General features: G+C 61.8%; 1 protein-coding gene across 9 annotated transcripts in view; it reads left to right on the top strand.

Moving 5' to 3' along the window:
• Positions 1-18341, top strand: part of HDAC4 (histone deacetylase 4) — a 273484-nt gene that overhangs the window by 245049 nt on the left and 10094 nt on the right. For all 9 annotated transcript variants that reach the window (XM_033112069.1, XM_033112072.1, XM_033112071.1 and 6 more), the window contains 4 exons: positions 74-193; positions 993-1090; positions 12073-12191; positions 13903-14036. In XM_033112069.1, the coding sequence (XP_032967960.1) occupies positions 74-193; positions 993-1090; positions 12073-12191; positions 13903-14036 (471 nt within the window). The remainder of the gene's footprint in view (positions 1-73; positions 194-992; positions 1091-12072; positions 12192-13902; positions 14037-18341) is intronic.

Raw genomic sequence — 18341 nt, forward strand, 5'->3', positions numbered from 1 at the left:
GCACTCGGTGATTGTGAGCCCGAGGACGTCCTGGCCCCTCCTGGTGCTGACCCGGCTGTCTCTGCTCTCCCAGGACGTGCACCATGGGAACGGGACCCAGCAGGCCTTCTACAGTGACCCAAGTATCCTTTACATCTCACTGCACCGCTACGATGACGGCAACTTCTTCCCAGGCAGCGGGGCACCTGACGAGGTAGGCGGGGCCTCCCGGTGCATGGGGCTCTGCAGGAGGTCAGGGCTAAGCCGTTCCCCAGGTGACAAGGCAGCTGAGGGACACGTGTACAGGCAGAAGCGAGGGCACCCCGCTCACAGACACCCAGGTGATGTCAGGCAGACATCAGCCTGAATTCCATCTTGTGTGTGCACAGCGGCTTGATTTTGCCTGAAGTACAAATGGGAGATGTGAGATCACCTCCGGCCCTGATCTGGGCAGACGGGAGTGTTTCTGAGCGAGTTGGCACAGGTGCCCGCCATCCTCCAGGAAAGGCTGCTTGTGCAGGTCGCACCTCTTGTCTGACCCTTGGGCAGGGTCTCTGTCCTGTCCTCTGACCTGTGGTGCCCCGGGAACAGCAGAGAAGGAGCCCTCGTGACCCCCGGTACCCTGGCAGAGCCCGCGCCCACTGTGAGCACAGAGGCCCCGACACTGTGGGTCCCACCCACGGAAAATGTCTTCTGCCTCTGGGTCCTCCTTCCTAGAAGGTTAGAAAGGGCGGCCTCATCTACAGGCATTTCCTGGTGCCTTCTGCTGGCATCTGTCACTCAGCCCAGAGCCACATGTCCTCAGACGCTGCTGGGCCAGGGAAAAGGGTGGCCCCCACAGGCTAGGTGGACGGGAGCCCCGTGTTCTCTGAAGGGGCTCCGTTGTCGAAGTTAGCGCCTCAGGAGCTCTGGGGGCCATGACACGCTAGTGAGGGGCAGGGCCGCCGAGTCAGGTGTTCTTATCACAGAGGTCCCAGCCCAGGGCATGTGACGTGTCTGTCTCCTCCACACAGGTGGGCACAGGGCCGGGCGTGGGTTTCAACGTGAACATGGCCTTCACCGGTGGCCTCGACCCCCCCATGGGAGACGCCGAGTACTTGGCAGCCTTCAGGTAAGCGTCCCGGTGTCCCCACTCATGTTTGCTCTATTTCTCTTTGACCCTCATCTTCCTTTGTGAACACACCAGACCCATCTCGGGGAGGGCCCTCCAGTGTCCTCAGGGAGCACCTTGCTGAGATGGACGTTTGTGTCACTGCGCTCTGGGCCCCGGGAGCTGCCTCAGTCCCTCTACAAGGTGAAGGTGGAGCCGTGAGGCTGTGTTCTGACCTCTGTCTGCAGCGCCCCTGTGTGTGCGTTACCTGGGGTCCGGATGGTCAGAAGGAGGCAGACGAGGCAGGAGTCCCTGCAGGGTGTTGGGGTGTTCTGTTAGCACCAAGTGGGTGCTCAGACCCGAAAGATAGGACAGTCTCTGCATCTTGCTTCCAGCCGAGCTTGTGTGCTGGGCTGGGAAACAGAAACAAACATTCCTCCTGTACTGGTGAAGCTCCCGTTCATCCCACTTCCTTCGAATTACTCCTGCCATTGGACTGTAGCTGCGGGGTGATTTTTTTTTCATTCAGTGTTTGCTTTTGTCATCAAATGGTGGTTTCTTCTTTGATCTGGGCCAGACTGAAGTAATTGCTGCCACCAGAGCTGGATGCCCACCTCGCAGGTGTCCTCCTTATTTTAGGTGGTAGCTTCCTCCTGCCCTGGGGGGATGGGCGACTCCAGGGCAGGGCCTGGGGCCCTCGTGGGGTGCGAGCTGTGTTCTCAGCGAGCTGTGTTGTCAGAAAATACCAGCACTTAGAGCCCTGACGTTCCCAGAGGCTGTTCTGACCACCTGTCTGACTCTTGCTCTTGTCGTCTCGCTTTATCTAAACAGCGCCTACGGGCAGGTGTGTGTGGGGGGGGGGCATGTGTGTGTGCACACGTGAGTGCGCGCGTGCACACGATGCATGTGTCTGGGCGTGTGCACGTGTGTGCACGTAGGCGTGTCTGCAGAGGTGAGTATGTGCGTGTGTGTCTGGAGGGTGAGATTCCACAAAAGGACACATCTGTAAAGGTTTTGCTGAGGATTCTGCCTCGAACTCTGCTGAGAGCCCGGACAGGTCGCGTGACCCCAGGCAGCACCTGCTCGTTAGTGTCAGAACGGGGTCCTCCGCCCGACGTCACGTCCATGTCGTGTCTGGCGACATAAAGGCCTCAGACATTGGAAGTGGTCAGTGGAGACAGGAGTCAGTCGGCTCCTTAGAGGGCCTCCCCTGACTGTCCCGAGTCACTCTTTCCTCTGATCTCCCCGGTTTACTTTCGGTGTTTCTTTTCACTCAATCGGGTACAGTGGAACTTTGATCATTGCCCTGCCTAATTTAGGGGAGAAGGACTCTCCAAAACAAGCACAGCATCTGAAAAGTTGCTAGTGTACACAGTGAAACATCAGCTCATGAAGCCTGAGCCCATGCAGTGTCCCCACCTGGGGTGTCACTGCCTTGTGTGTGGAACAGCCACTCGGCGGTCACTTTGTCACCTCCTGCCTGAGAACCGCCCCTCTTAGGCGGAAATAAACTGTCCACATGCCACTGTCAGAGGCGTGAACGTGGCCCAGGGAATGTTGGTGCCACCAGGGACCGATGGGCCCCATGTGCCCAATTCTTTTGTAGGCAGAGAAGGCAGAAGTTTCCCTAAGTGAAGTTTGGAAGTGGTAAAAATGGATCGTTCTCTCATTCCAATCATTTTTGGGGGCTGGGTTTTGATGGGCTTGGCTCTCGTGGTGTGTTGGTGCCCCAGGCGCTCTGTTCCTGGGGTGCAGTAGCCAGGCACCTTGTGGGGTGCAGGGCGGGGCCCTGGAGGCCGCTCCTCCGCTGCCCCCCTGCCCCAGGCTAGTCTTTAAGGCGAACCTTTCCCTCCGAGTTGCTGCTGACGTTCTGTTTTAATCTCCTGCCAAGTGCCTACATGATGATACCATATCAAATGAGCTTTTAAAGCTTAAATAGCTTCTTTGAAAAGGAAAATTGTTTCAGGGTTTTTTTTTTTTTATTGATTTTAATGTAAAATAGCACTTTGAAGTTTACAATTTATGGTTCCCTGGGCATCGATCGGAGTGGGGAAGAAGGGTCAGGATCCGTTTTCCCCTTTCTTCTGCGCTTCCCCCCTTTGGGGGGCCCCTGGGGCATTGCGGCCTTAAAGAGAGCACCTTGTTAGTCAGACGCACTGCCTGCCACGTTGCATTCAGGAGATCAAGCGTAAGATGAAGACGAGATAAGAAAATTGCCCCTAATGAAATCCAGGAGTGGTGGCACTTTCTCCTGGGCTGGAGGACTTGTGGGAGCAAAGGGGCTTAATTCAAACCAGTGCGGTGCGGGGGCCTTTGAAGTGTGCGGAGCCCAGGCCCAGGGTCTGCGAGGGAGGTGATGGCGCCCTGTCCTTAACCCCTCCCTTACCTGCAGCTGGCGACCCCGTGGGCCCACCTTCCAGCAGTAAGGAAATGAACTTGGGATGAGTTGTGCTTTAAAATCGTAATTTGGATTCTGGTGTGATGCACAGATTATCAAAGGTGTCCTGAAGTGGTAGTTTGAGTTTCCCGATGGATTGAGCGTCCCCTTGACGTTGAGCAGCTGGGCCGATCTTCCAGGCGTGACAGAAGGCTGAGGCTCTTCTGACTTTCGTCCCCTCATGAGGTGTGTTTGCCTTTCTAACTGCTGTGCCCAGATGCCCCTAACATGTCAAGTTCTGATTGTGGGGAGCACTTGGGTGGCGCTCGCGGCCTTCACCTTGTGGTCTGTTCTGGAAAGGTCGTGCCTGAGGGCTCGGCACGCACCGTCCCGGAGGTATCGGATCCACAGGTATTAGAGGTATCTGGCCCTGTTTACAGTCTGTGTGTCTCTAAGGGTCTCACATCTCTTCCTGTATAGACTTTATCTTAGGACATTCTGCAGTGATTTTAGAAACAAACAACATAAGCTAGAAACTCAGAGTTGAGCAATGTCAAGTTCAGCCAGCCTTCCTCGGACCTGCCCATGTAGGTGGCTCAGATGGGGCCGCCAGGGCCCCAGCCGGCGTCTGCAGCCACTGAGGCCAGTGTGTGATGGCAGAGTGCGTGCCCCCCGCCCACTCGGCAAGTCCTGGATGGATGCGCCTGCACTGAGCCCCCGCGGTGTGGGGAGCAAAGCGCTCCCCAGGAGCCGGCCTGCAGGTGCCAGCCCACCTGTGTGTGGGGCGGCCTCAGGGAGCCTGACCGGGACCCTGTCCTTGAGTGTGTCTAGTCTGCATGTTCTACGGCCGTCCTCTGGCCTCTTGCTGACGGATTTGGTTCCAGGACAGGGTGGACGGCGCTGGGTCTGGTGGACGAGTCCAGGAAGGGTGACAGAGCCTGGCCAGGGTGGGGAATGGGGTGGGAGGGGCCATCTCAGGGTAAACTGTGACAGAATTGAGGGTGGGAGGGGGGTCCTGTGAGGTCTCCAGTTGCTGGTAGAAGAGGGCGGAGGTTGGGCTGTAGAACGATTCATCTAGGGACACTCGTGCTTTAGCGGTTTTTCAGGAAGAAGCTGGAAGCTGTCCCTCTGATTTGTCACTGGTAACTAAGGGAGGACAGTCAGTAGAGGTTAGGGCAGAATGTTCTGGACTCAGGAGGGAATGGGATATGGGGACTGACAGCAAACACACTGCTCTTCTGAGGACCTGGTTGAGGAGAAAAGGAAGGGGGGAGGGGACAGGAGCCAGCTGGAGACACAGGCTCAGGGGGAGTGCCCAGTGGGGAAACCAGGGCCTGCCGAGAGCGACAGAGAGCAAGGCAGGGACCAGGAGAGAACACGAGGATACTGAGGCAGAGGCCAGGTCAGTTTCCAGCAGCAAAACGGCCCTGGCAGTGGAGGTGACATTGAGGACGATGGCAGTGGGGCCGTGGGAATGGAGGGGAGGGACACTGAGTGGGGCCAAGGCCTCCAGTGGTGATGAGAGGTGGCTTGTGGAGAAGCAGGCAGAGCCAGGCATCCATACCCTCTGGAAGTGACAGCAAGACATTGGCCGGGAGGGGAAGGGGTGAGAGTGCATTGGGGCTGGGAGGTAGCAGGGCTCCACAGACAAGACTCCCCTCTCCACCTCCGAGGAGGCTGCAGGGGGAGAGGCAGGGATGTGCCCACCTCACGAGGGTGAGCTCTGGGAGGGCAAACTGCAAAGAGTCTGGAGGCAGGAGGGGCCCCCAGCTCCAGAGCATGCAGGACTGGGCTGCAGATACAGGGCAGCAGGGCCTAAGGGGACAGAGCCTGAGGGGATGGAGCCTGAGGGGACGGAGTGGGGCAGAGCCTGGTCTTTTCCATGTGGAGGGGCTTCAGACTGGCCTGCATGTCCACTATGCCCTGGCAGTCAGGAACGTCCGCTGGCTGCAGCCTCGTGGATGGTGGCGGCCTGGCCAGAGTGGTTGGGTTCACATCATTTTTATCGTTGTCCTGACTCTGATTCTCAGCAGAGTTCAAGGCCTTCAGGCACAGTTGCTCCAGCCACTGGCCATGTAACTGGTGGAAACGATGGCTTTTGGTGGCTTTCTCAAAGGACCCCAAAGGTCTGAAGCCACAGCCGCTGTGGTGCTCAGGCCATTCCCACCGTGTGGGTGTGTGGTGATTCCAGGCTCCCGAGCGAGAACATGCACAGCATTCAAGGGAGTTTTCAACCGTCAAATGTGCCATCACGTCTGGGGCAACAACCTCCTCTAAATCCTGGTCTATGCGTTCAGCCCCCGTTGTCTGTCTACCCTGCGGTCCCAGCTCACAGGAGCTCGCCCAGCCGCAGACATCTAGCTGCAAGCCTATAGAACATGCAGTTCAAGGAAAGAAGACAGGAAACGCAGGCAGCACTGGCCGTGTGGACTCCCGGGCACATCACAAAAGGAGAGGTTCCTGGGCCAGTTTGTGTGGATAACGCCTCTGGGGCCCTTGGTGGGGCAGAGAGGAGCCGGCCACAGGGTGGCATGTTGGCACCGACGCCCGGCTGCCTTAGGCATAGGCACTGCCCCCTAGGAGGCGGAGGCCAGCCAGGCTGTGTGCCCCAAGGCCGTGTCGACCGTGACTTTGGTGGGTTTTGTGTGGGGCCCTGGTGGAAGGACAAATCTAAAGGTCGTTTCTTTCCAGAAGTTGGAACCAGCTGTTGCATCAATTCCAGATGCCCCTCAGCTTAGGGTGTCGCATCCCAGTAAACGCACCATGAGGTGCAAATGCCTTACACCGAATGCATTTAGCATACCTACCTGCCCTCGTCACAGCTCGGCCTTGCCCACTTCACGTGCTCAGGACACTTCCATTAGCCCACAGTTGGCACCGCCATCCCGCTACCACCTAGCGTCACCAGACAGTGACGTACCAAACTTCGCTAACCCTGGAAGAGATCCAGATTCAGAATTCGAGGTACGGTTTGTGCTCAATGCCACCACTTTTGCACCATCGTCAAGTCAGAACCCCTAAGTTAAACCGTTGTAAGTCGGGAGCCATCCAAGCTGCACCTGGACTCCATCATGAGTTTTCGAGAACCTGTGTTTCTACGCCTCATAATCTGACGTTATATGGTGTCAGCTGTGTGTCCCTCGTAAATTGACGGGCAGGTCTCCACAGAACGGTGGGGCCCGTAGTGACCACGGCACCAGATCTCATCTGTGTCACACAGTCTCTGCTGAAGAGGCTGAGGGGAGGGCATGGTGCTGTGTCAGCAACGAAGCCACCAGACCTGCTGGGGCCTCGGGAGGAAATGGGCAGCGGGCCGGGCTCACGTTTGCTGCTCAGACATGGAGTGCCCAGAAGGCTCTGGTATGGTTTGCAGTGCTCTGTCCTGTCTGGACTCCACCCAGGACCAGGCACAGGATGGGGGCTTGGGTCTCTGGGACACAGCAGTGGTAGTTCCCAGGAACCATCCCCTCACCCCTTTCCTGTTTGGAGGGGCACGCCACTGACGGACACTCACCCATCTCTTCTCTCCGAGACCCGCCCACTTTCCTACCTCTGAGGGGACAGGTGACAGGCTGCTGCCTGGGAAGTGCCCAGGTACCCCTCTCTGCCCTCAGGTTGTTTCGCCAAAGGCCAAAGGTGGCCCCACAGAAACACCTTGAAGGGACGGTTCGAGAGGAGGCCAACAGCACATATTTAGGCCACATCCCACAGCTGATACTCTTGTCCCGGAAGCTTCCATCGGGGTCTTTCAGCCTCAGGCTGCGCATGCTCCGCAGAACAGGCCCTGTCACCCCCCGCCCTGTCACCCACCTGCCCCGTCACCCCCCGCCCTGTCACCCACCTGCCCCCTCACCCCCCCGCCCTGTCACCCACCTGCCCCGTCACCCCCCGCCCTGTCACCCACCTGCCCTCTCACCCCCACGCCCTGTCACCCACCTGCCCCCTCACCCCCACGCCCTGTCACCCACCTGCCCCCTCACCCCCACGCCCTGTCACCCACCTGCCCCCTCACCCCACGCCCTGTCACCCACCTGCCCCCTCACCCCCCGCCCTGTCACCCACCTGCCCCCTCACCCCCACGCCCTGTCACCCACCTGTCCCCTCACCCCCACGCCCTGTCACCCACCTGCCCCCTCACCCCCACGCCCTGTCACCCACCTGCCCCCTCACCCCCACGCCCTGTCACCCACCTGCCCCCTCACCCCCCGCCCTGTCACCCACCTGCCCCCTCACCCCCCGCCCTGTCACCCACCTGCCCCTCACCCCCCGCCCTGTCACCCACCTGCCCCCTCACCCCCCGCCCCGTCACCCCCCTGCCCCTCACCCCCCCACTGTCACCCACCTGCCCCTCACCCCACGCCTGTCACCCACCTGCCCCTCACCCCCAGCCCTGTCACCCACCTGCCCCCTCACCCCCCGCCCTGTCACCACCTGCCCCCTCACCCCCACGCCTGTCACCCACCCTGCCCCCTCACCCCACGCCTGTCACCCACCTGCCCCTCACCCCCAAGCCCTGTCACCCACCTGCCCCCTCACCCCCGCCCTGTCACCCACCTGCCCCTCACCCCCACGCCCTGTCACCCACCTGTCCCCTCACCCCCACGCCCTGTCACCCACCTGCCCCCTCACCCCCCCGCCCTGTCACCCACCTGCCCCCTCACCCCCACGCCCTGTCACCCCCCCTGCCCCCTCACCCCCCCCGCCCTGTCACTCACCTGCCCCCTCACCCCCCCCGCCCTGTCACCCACCTGCCCCCTCACCCCCCGCCCTGTCACCCACCTGCCCCTCACCCCCACGCCCTGTCACCCACCTGCCCCCTCACCCCACGCCCTGTCACCCACCTGCCCCCTCACCCCCCACGCCCTGTCACCCCCCCTGCCCCCTCACCCCCACGCCCTGTCACCCACCTGCCCCCTCACCCCCCGCCCTGTCACCCACCTGCCCCCTCACCCCCACGCCCTGTCACCCACCTGCTCCCCTCACCCCCACGCCCTGTCACCCACCTGCCCCCTCACCCCACGCCCTGTCACCCACCTGCCCCCTCACCCCCACGCCCTGTCACCCACCTGCCCCCTCACCCCCCCGCCCTGTCACCCACCTGCCCCCTCACCCCCCCGCCCTGTCACCCACCTGCCCCCTCCCCCCCCGCCCTGTCACCCACCTGCCCCCTCACCCCCCGCCCTGTCACCCACCTGCCCCCTCACCCCCACGCCCTGTCACCCACCTGCCCCCTCACCCCCACGCCCTGTCACCCACCTGCCCCCTCACCCCCAAGCCCTGTCACCCACCTGCCCCCTCACCCCCCGCCCTGTCACCCACCTGCCCCCTCACCCCCACGACCCTTGTCACCCACCTGCCCCCTCACCCCAAGCCCTGTCACCCACCTGCCCCCTCACCCCACGCCCTGTCCACCCACATGCCCCCTCACCCCCACGCCCTGTCACCCACCTGCCCCCTCACCCCCCCGCCCTGTCACTCACCTGCCCCCCTCACCCACCCCGCCCTGTCACCACCTGCCCCCCTCACCCCCCCGCCCTTGTCACCCACCTGCCCCCTCACCCCCCACGCCCTGTCACCCACCTGCCCCCTCACCCCACGCCCTGTCACCCACCTGCCCCCTCACCCCCCCGCCCTGTCACCCACCTGCCCCTCACCCCCCCCCCTGTCACCCACCTGCCCCCCCCCCCCCCCGCCCTGTCACCCACCTTGCCCCCTCACCCCCACGCCCTGTCACCCACCTGCCCCCTCACCCCACGCCCTGTCACCCACCTGTCCCCTCACCCCCACGCCCTGTCACCCACCTGCCCCCTCACGCCCTCACCCCCACGCCCTGTCACCCACCTGCCCCCTACCCCCACGCCCTGTCACCCACCTGCCCCCTCAACCCCCACGCCCTGTCACCCACCTGCCCCTCACCCCCCGCCCTGTCACCCACCTGCCCCCTCACCCCCACGCCCTGTCACCCACACTGCCCCCTCACCCCCACGCCCTGTCACCCACCTGCCCCCTCACCACCCACGCCCCTGTCACCCCACCTGCCCCCTCACCCCCCACGCCCTGTCACCCACCTGCCCCTCACCCCACGCCCTGTCACCCACCTGCCCCCTCACCCCCACGCCCTGTCACCCCACCTGCCCCCTCACCCCCACGCCCTGTCACCCACCTGTCCCCTCACCCCCACGCCCTGTCACCCCACCTGCCCCCCACCCCCCCGCCCTGTCACCCACCTGCCCCCTCACCCCCACGCCCTGTCACCCACCTGCCCCCTCACCCCCCACGCCCTGTCACCCACCTGCCCCTCACCCCCGCCCTGTCACCCACCTGCCCCCCTCACCCCCACGCCCTGTCACCCACCTGCCCCCTCACCCCCACGCCCTGTCCACCCACCTGCCCCCTCACCCCCCGCCCTTCACCCACCTGCCCCCTCACACCACCTGCCCCCTCACCCCCCCCCGTCACCCACCTGCCCCCTCACCCCCCCTCCCCCTGTCACCCACCTGCCCCCTCACCCCGCCCTGTCACCCACCTGCCCCCTCACCCCACGCCCTGTCACCCACCTGCCCCCTCACCCCCAGCCCTGTCACCCACCTGCCCCTCACCCCGCCTGTCACCCCCCCTGTCACCCCCACCTGTCACCACCTGCCCCCTCACCCCCACGCCCTGTCACCCACCTGCCCCTCACCCCCCGCCCTGTCACCCACCTGCCCCCTCACCCCCACGCCCTGTCACCCACCTGCCCCCTCACCCCACGCCCTGTCACCCACCTGCCCCCTCACCCCACGCCCTGTCACCCACCTGCCCCCTCACCCCACGCCGTCACCCACCTGCCCCCTCACCCCCACGCCCCCTGTCACCCACCTGCCCCCTCACCCCCCGCCCTGTCACCCACCTGCCCCCTCACCCCCCGCTGTCACCCACCTGCCCCCTCACCCCCACGCCCTGTCACCCACCTGCCCCTCACCCCCACACCCTGTCACCCACCTGTCCCCTCACCCCCCGCGCCCTGTCACCCACCTGCCCCCTCACCCCCCACGCCCTGTCACCCACCTGCCCCCTCCACCCCCCGCCCTGTCACCCCCCCTGCCCTGTCCCCCCCCGCCCTGTCACCCCCCTGCCCCCTCACCCCCCGCCCTGTCACCCCCCGCCCTGTCACCCCCACGCCCTGTCACCCTCCTGCCCCGTCACCCCCCTGCCCCATCATCCTGTAGGGCTCCTCACCACGGGTCTTGCAGAGAAGGGCAGTCCAGTCACACTGTAGCTCTGGGGTTTTCATCACTTCTTCTACCTGAAGTCAGGGACTTCTCAGTAGGACTGCAGTCCAGGACAGTCCCTGAACGCAGTGACATTACATTTGGAGCATTTTCATTTCCTTTGGCCAAAGTTAGTATTTTCTGGGGTCGACTTTGCTGACTTAAGTGGTGAATTTTGTTATAAAAGCTGAGTGAGAGAGTGCGCAGGCTCTCACGCCTGCCCTGCCACCTTTGGCCGGCTGTCCCCCTGGCTCTGCAGCGTGGGAGGGGCCGTCAGCTGTGCCCGCGTGGGACTGCCTCCTCTCAGGCCCTTGCAGATCGAGTGACAGGCTCGGTGTTGGGGACGCTGTGGGAGCACGGAGCAGCCCGTGGCCCCGCAGCCCGAAGAAGCAGGGGTGGGATTATCACAACTGGACGTCCCCAGCGAGGGGTCGAGTGGCGAGTCCAGCAGGGCTCAACGTACATGGGTCATCACATGTGTCCTCCCTTGGCCACTGCTGGGGCCCCAGGCACTGTGATCCTGCCCACCTCGCCCACAGAGGGAGGAAGGGGACTGAGATCAGTGGGGATTAATTCCAAATCAGATGAAACCAGCTTAAACGATAGACGCCACGGCCGAGCTCCCGGTTCCAATATGCGCTCAGAACACAAAGCGCCGTTCATGCAGCCTCCTAGGTGGTGGCTTTGTGTTAAGTGTTTTTTTCCTTTTCAAGCAGACTTTTCCTTGTTTCCCTGATGTCACTGATCCCCTGCACCTCTCAGCAGGTGTTTATATTTTTAAGCTATCAACTCACTTAAATTTGATCATCAGTTTTCCTCTAAAGATCTAAGTGTAGAATTTCTTTTTAATTAACCCTGTGCGTCACCATTGCACGAGTGTGTGTCGGTTGTCCTGTCATTTGCTGCTGACGTGTGGCCCGTGGGAGCTGGTGGCGTATAGGAGGGCGCCCTTTAGGCGTGGGCCAGCTCTCCCACTGCTCAGCCACACACAGCTGTGGGCCCAGTCCTGGGGGCCGTGACTGCCCCGTCTTGAGTCAGGGACAGTGTAATGTGAGCAGAGGGTGAGCAGAGACACGCCCACCTTTGGGGAGGACCCTCAGCATCCTTGGCAACCGGCTCCACCCGCCCCCCCAAGTGGTGCCATGGGGGTTACAGACTGTTTCCAAAGGCAGCATTCACACTGGGGCTTGCTGGTTCGGACTGTCAGAAAACATGCAATGAGCCATGATCACACCTGACTAAGTGTGACTAAGTGTGAGCCACCAGATCCAAGCTCCTGTGCGCGGCTCTTGGCCCACCAACCTTGAGGGTCCCTGTCAGGGACCATCCAGCCCTCCTCGCAGCTAACCCAGTGTCGCCTTCTTCTGCCCTCTCAGAATGGTCGTCATGCCGATTGCAAATGAGTTTGGCCCGGATGTGGTACTGGTATCGTCAGGCTTCGACGCCGTGGAGGGCCACCCCACGCCTCTGGGCGGCTACAACCTCTCCGCCAAATGTAAGTCGGGCTTGCACACTGCACGGGGGCGCGCCTGGAGCCGGCGCTTTCATGGGCAACTGTGCTCTGCATCTCAGGCCTCCTTTCTAGTGACAACAGAAGGAAACTCTCCTTTTTACGTCTCCCCAAAGGCAGGACAGTGCTGGCAGCCCCAAGAACAAAGGGCGGGCAGCAGGCCAAGTGGACCAGGAGGCCCCCGCCCTGGAGGCCGTGCTCGCGCTCAGCTGGGAGCACGCCCCGCACGCCGTTCACCTCCAGGGGCCAGGTTCCCAGTCCTGCTGAGAGTTGATGCTGCTCTTTTGTTCCCTTTGTTCCCTGATGTCGTCCCACGTTCAGGGGGAGAAACAGACCCTAAAATCCATGGAGAGGAAAGAGCCAAGAACAGGTTTACTTCCGAGTTGGAGGGGAGGAGAGAGACAGGTCCAGATTATGTGCCCGCCTCCGAGGGTTGGCATTAGATGACGGCCCTCCTCCAGGAGAGGGAATGGCTGAAATGGCCCTGCCCACAGGGCTCTGGCCTTCCCTTCCACCGTGTCACAGCAAGTCGTAAAGAAACCGGAGACGTGGCGTGGAGCCCCGAGTCCACAGAAGGGCCTGGAGGCCCCCACTCCTGCGCAGCGCTTGGCGGGTCACAACAGTCCAGGTCCTGGTAGACGAGGCCCTGGGGGCCCCTTGTGCTGACTCTGTGGGTGCAGATAGCCAAGGAGAACCCGTCCCTGCTCTCCCACAGGGAGAATGGGGGTCACCAGAGAAAAAAGGGCAGCCCCAGGCAGCTGTGCTCCAGCGTGGGGCCTCTCATACCCACCTGTCCCCTGGGCCGTGGGCTAATGGCCAAGGAAGTGGCCAGGCAGAGGGTGGAGTGTGTGCCAGGCCCAGTGCCCCTCAGGCTGCCAGCATGTTCTGAGCTTCATTTAGTCCTCACATTTAGTCCTGCTTCTAGGATGGTGGCAGCCTAGAAGCCACCATCCCTGCTTCCCTCGGACAGACAAAACCAGGCTTTGGGAAGTCCCACCCTCGCAGTGCCCCACAGCTGCCAGGAGCACCACCCGGCAAGGGACCAATCTGCTGATGGCCAGCCCGGGAGGGGGCCGCTGACCGTGTGGCCTGGTTTTCACCAGCTCTCTAATAAACGTCAGGCTGTTCTGGCCGACGGTGGTAATTGTCATTACCCATCAGGCGTTCAGTGCTGGTGGGGGGTGTGGGTGCCGTGCAGGGAGGAAAGCCGGACCCCCAGACACCGTGCCCGAGTCCTGCAGGGGTGCCCACGACAACGTGCGCCTGAGGCCATGTGTGCGTGCATGGGCCCAGCACATCTGCTGACCAGAACCCCTGGACCTCTGGGATGGACATGGTCGTGCGCTAGCGGCCGCCGATGACTGCCCTGCCCCGGCCCTCCTGCCTCCCGGCCTCTGGTCCTGCGGGAGTGCGCTGGGGGCTGCTCCCCGGCTCCTTCCCACCCCCCAAATGAGATGATTTGCGGCATTATAAAATGAAAGCACTGAAACCGTAATTCCTACTCTCACACAGATCAAAAAGACCCCAGCCCGAAACTCTCCGTGAGTTACTGCCGCCGAGCCTGGCTTCCATTATAGGCCTCGTGCGCCAGCCCGCGCCCTGTGATGTGATGGGGGCGTTTCTGGGCGCTTTGATCGCCTGCCAGCTGCCCCACGCCCACCCTGCCCTGCACTCGCATCCCCATGTCTCGTTGCAGGTTTCGGGTACCTGACGAAGCAGCTGATGGGCTTGGCAGGCGGCCGGATTGTTCTGGCCCTGGAGGGCGGCCATGACCTCACGGCCATTTGCGACGCCTCGGAAGCATGTGTTTCTGCTTTGCTGGGAGACGAGGTAGGAAGACCTGGAGGCCCGCGGCCGCCACGTGGAGGCTGGGCCCGGCCTGTGTGGGCTCCTCCGGCAGCTCTGTCGGACGTCCCCCGCCCGCCCCCACCCCACTCAGTGGGCTGCTACACCTCTGACAAAACTGTGTGATTACGGCCAGAGGAGGTGAACGAAAGGCTTGTCAGGAACCCTTCCTTTTGGCTCAGGATCCTGGGTTTGGAAGGTGCTCACCTTGATGTGTGGGTCACACGGGGAATGTTTCCTCTCCCAGTTTCCGCCTTCACAGGTAGTCAGGTCCCTGGGATATTGTAACGCAGGTTCCTGCAGGGGGTCACTGTGTGCTCTCGGAGGCTGGGCCCACAGGGACACCAGGGCTGGTTCTACACGTGTCCCCACCGGAGCCACAGGGCAAAGTCGGGGACGCAGTGACCTGCACAGCAGAGGCTCAGGGTCTGGACCGGAGGGGAGAACTTAGGGTTCCAGGTGGAGACACTGCATTTTCCATCCCCGGGGACACTGGGCCAGGGCTGCTCCCTCCGGCTGGTACCCAGATGGGGGGAACCGTCCCAGCTGTGCGTGCACAGGATGGTGGCAGGGGAGGTGTTGTCAGTGATGGTGTGACGTCCACCCGCTGAGCGTCCGAAGTTATTGACACAGAACTGGTGTGTGAGCTTCTGTTTTGAATTCTAAAATGTCCTCCCAAAACTCCAAACCCACCGCAGGCCTTTGGCTGTGGGCCGCATGCCTGTCGTGAGGGTTCCAGATTCCCCGTCAGTGGGCTGTCTGCTGTTGCTACGGCGCTACGTGTGGACCCTGGAAATGGCCGGCTGGCCCTTATGGGGGTGACGGAGTGCCCTGGACCACAGGCTCAACACACTGGGCACAGGGCACCTGGGGGGCACCTGGGGGGGCACGAGTGCTGCTCTCGTGCCATCCCCTGGGGCTCGCCTCCCTCCCCCATCAGACAAAACAGCTTCTCCAGTTCATGCCAAGTGCGGACACTGGTCAGTGTTGTCGGGGCCGCCTGGGTGTCCAGTCGGGGTGCTGTGGCCTCTACACCCGCCCTCTTGCTGGTCCCCAAGAGTTGAAGGAGGCCCTGACCTGAGGCCAGAAGACACAGCTCAGGAGGGACAGGCCGCCAGAAATGCAATCGTGACCACACATCGTGGGGGTGGTGGGAGGGGGCTCCTCGCAGCTGCAGGTCACTCAGGGAGGTCCTGACATCCAGTCCAGAAGAAGGGGTTAGGCGAGCGGGGTGGCCGCAAGGACCTGTGCCGGGGAGGCCGAGGTGGACACACCCAGGGCTGAGGCTCGGGGGGATGCTGGTGTCCTGCTGTGGGGTGCAGAGGGGAGGAGAGGGGAGACGCAGAGGCCGGAAGGCCCAGAAACCCCAGGCAAGGGCAGTGTGTGAGGGTTTTCAGCCGGCTCCCGAATGCGAGGCCCATCTCACGTGCAGCACTCTCGTACGTTCACTCGTCCCTGGGACTCCGTCTCAAACAGCATGTCACCCTGGGAGGCTGAGAGCCAGGAAGGGCTGCCCTTGGAGGCAGGTTGCCAGGAGCCCGTGCCACCCCACCCTAAGGCTGCCCTCCCGAACCCCCCCAGGGACACAGCTAGCAGTGGGGCCCACAGGCTGCGAGGAGGGCTGTGGAGGGAGGTGCAGGGTGGGGCTTCGAGCAGGGTTCCGAGGTCCGTGTTAAATTCCCTGCACGCAGCACGCTGCAGTGGGACTAGTAGGAAGGTGTCAGCGCTGTGACGTTGCGCTCTGTCTTCGAGCTGTTTCTAGCCACTGTGGTTCCCTGGGACCTTCGTGCACTAACAGAAGGTACCCTGTATGTGGGAGCAGGAGGTGTGTCGCCGCTGTCCCCAGGCTCAGGGTGGGCAGAGCTGACAAGGTGGCATTTGGAGACCTGGTACCCAGGTCCAGGCCAGCCGAGTGTGTCAGTGACCTGTGCTTGGGAAGCTGTGTGTGTGTCCTCCGTGTGAGATAGCCCAATGAGGAGAGGAGGGCCAGGAGACTGGGGAGCAAGGCCCAGGGAGTAAACATGGTGTGTCTGTCCCACTTTGGGGAGCCACACCTGAGGAGGGCGGTGACCCTGTGAGCACAGCCCTAGGGCAGCAGTGGGGACGAGGTGACAGCAGCCTGATGATGGAGCCCAGGGCCTGCAGGGACAGTAGGACCAGCCATGAGAACTGTGGTCCGGCTCCCAGTGAGAAATTTTAACACCTGCCCCATGGTGCTCCAGAGCCCCAGGCTTATGCTCCCGGCCACCTGTGAGGGCCACTGGCCCGCGATGGGGATGTGGGCTGGGGTGGGATGGGCCCCCGGGGGGCTCTGTTTTCCCCTGACAGTCTTTGCTCGAAGTGGATGGTGTTCCTTTTAGCCTGAATCACAATTAGACGAAAGGTACTGTGGCAGCTCTTGTGTCGGGTCGGCCAGTTAGTGATCTGCCTGGAGAGTCCCGAGTGAAATACCACGTGCGTTTAGCGTTTAAAGTGTCTACCACACTGCACCTGTCCTTCCTTCACATAAAACGGTCTTTTCTCCCTTTTTTGCGAGCGTTAAAAGGCAACTGATTTATATACCCTAAACCATCCTAAAGCTTCCTGGTTCTCTTAGCCAGTTATTTTAAAACACCCTTAGAGAACTTAGCTTTCAACAAGGGCCTGTTTCTGCTTCCTGCTGTGTTTGCTCTTCTAACAAGAAAGTGTTCTTTTACTCAAACATCAAAAAGCAGGAAGCACCAGTTTTATCAAGGTCTCTTAAAAATCTTTTTAATGCAAGAAAGTTGGCCAGAGCCCCGCTGCTCTGCCCCTCGCGCAGCCTTTGATGAGGGTTGATATACGGCGTGCTGGGTGATATCAGACGGGCGTGCACAGACGGGCGGCCAGCTGTGGACGGCGCTGCTGCCTAAAGCAATGGGGGGGGGGGTTGGCATGAAGGCGGAAGTGAGGCCGAGCGTCCGCCTGCTCCCAGGAGCCATTTCGTGTAACAGTCTCAGCTTTTCGTTATTTGCAACTACTGGTGACAGTTGGCAGTGAAAAGTCACTAGTTGTACTACAGGGACAGGCAGTGTAGACCAAAGTGCGGGGAGCCCAGTGGGTGGGGCTCCGAGGCGAGCTGGTCCGGCTCCCTGCACGGAGGGCCCCCCGGACAGCTGGGGACGGTCGTTTCTCATGTCCCGTGTCACCCACAAGGGAGGCTTCTGTTTGGGTCAATTTTCTATTTAATCATGTGGCTTCTGAGGGTTAAATGCCACCATGTCATCGAAGCCGGCTCCAGTGGGGGAATTCAGGAGGAGTGGGCGAAGCTGTGGTGTTGGGAGAAAGGGCCTTCCTGGGGAGTTAGCTCCTTTGTCACATTTCCGTACTCGGTGAAAAGCATGGCTGTGACAGCTCTAAGTGGTGCAAACGGCCACACTTGTGAGAGAGAGACAGGGAGTCGGAGACGTTGAACTGGGAGCGTCTTGTCTGCTACTTGTCGGCCATTGCCCCACTCACGCACCCCCAGGCCCAGGCCGGCCCCCCTCGGGCCCTGTCCCTGCTTGTCCAGCAGGTTCCATCGTGTCCGACACTGACCGCCAGGCCCCCACTGTGGGGTCCAGGTAGCAAGAAGCACCCATGCTCGCAGCGCTCAGCTTTGGTGACTGGTTTTTCTCTTTTTAAATGCCTCATCCTGTTCCAAAAGGATTTGACAGCTACAGAAACACAAGGCAGGACAGCCAGGATTGGGCGCGTGAGGAGAGAGGGACACAGAAGGACGTTCCCCTCACTGTTCTCTACGTGTGTCTTCACTCACTCAGGGAGGGGGTGACGAGACACGTTCTCAGTGTCTGGCCACGGAAAACAGGCGCCACATTGCCACCAGCGTCCCAGCCGGGCGGTGGCCTCCCGCCAGCCCCTCAAGTCCCCGGCTCAGCAGTGAGGCCCAGAGCTTGAGCTGACCAGAGTGTGGTCTTGTGTCACGTCCCCCACATGCATAAGAGAGGCCGAGGGGCTCACCCCTTAAGGTGTCACCCTGCCCCCTCTGCAGGTGACAGGGGACCCGCCTAGGAGAGCAGGGCCCAGGGCCCCTCTCCCTGCTCTTCCAGAAACGTTGGCTCTTTGACACCATCTCATCCATGCAGCCTCCACCAGGCTGCTGCCGGGACACTGTCCATGAGGACGCGGAGGCAGCGGGTGTGGAGAGCAGGGCTGCACCTGCCCCGGGTCCTGGGTCAGGGAGGGGTGTTGTGGTGCCTCTACTTTCTGTGTTGGTGACTGAGTCTCAGGCTTTGAACCTTTTTTCAGAAGGTATTGTGGTTTTCGGTCTGC

Source organism: Rhinolophus ferrumequinum, chromosome 8, assembly GCF_004115265.2.
Source record: "Rhinolophus ferrumequinum isolate MPI-CBG mRhiFer1 chromosome 8, mRhiFer1_v1.p, whole genome shotgun sequence".
Lineage (NCBI taxonomy): Eukaryota > Metazoa > Chordata > Mammalia > Chiroptera > Rhinolophidae > Rhinolophus > Rhinolophus ferrumequinum.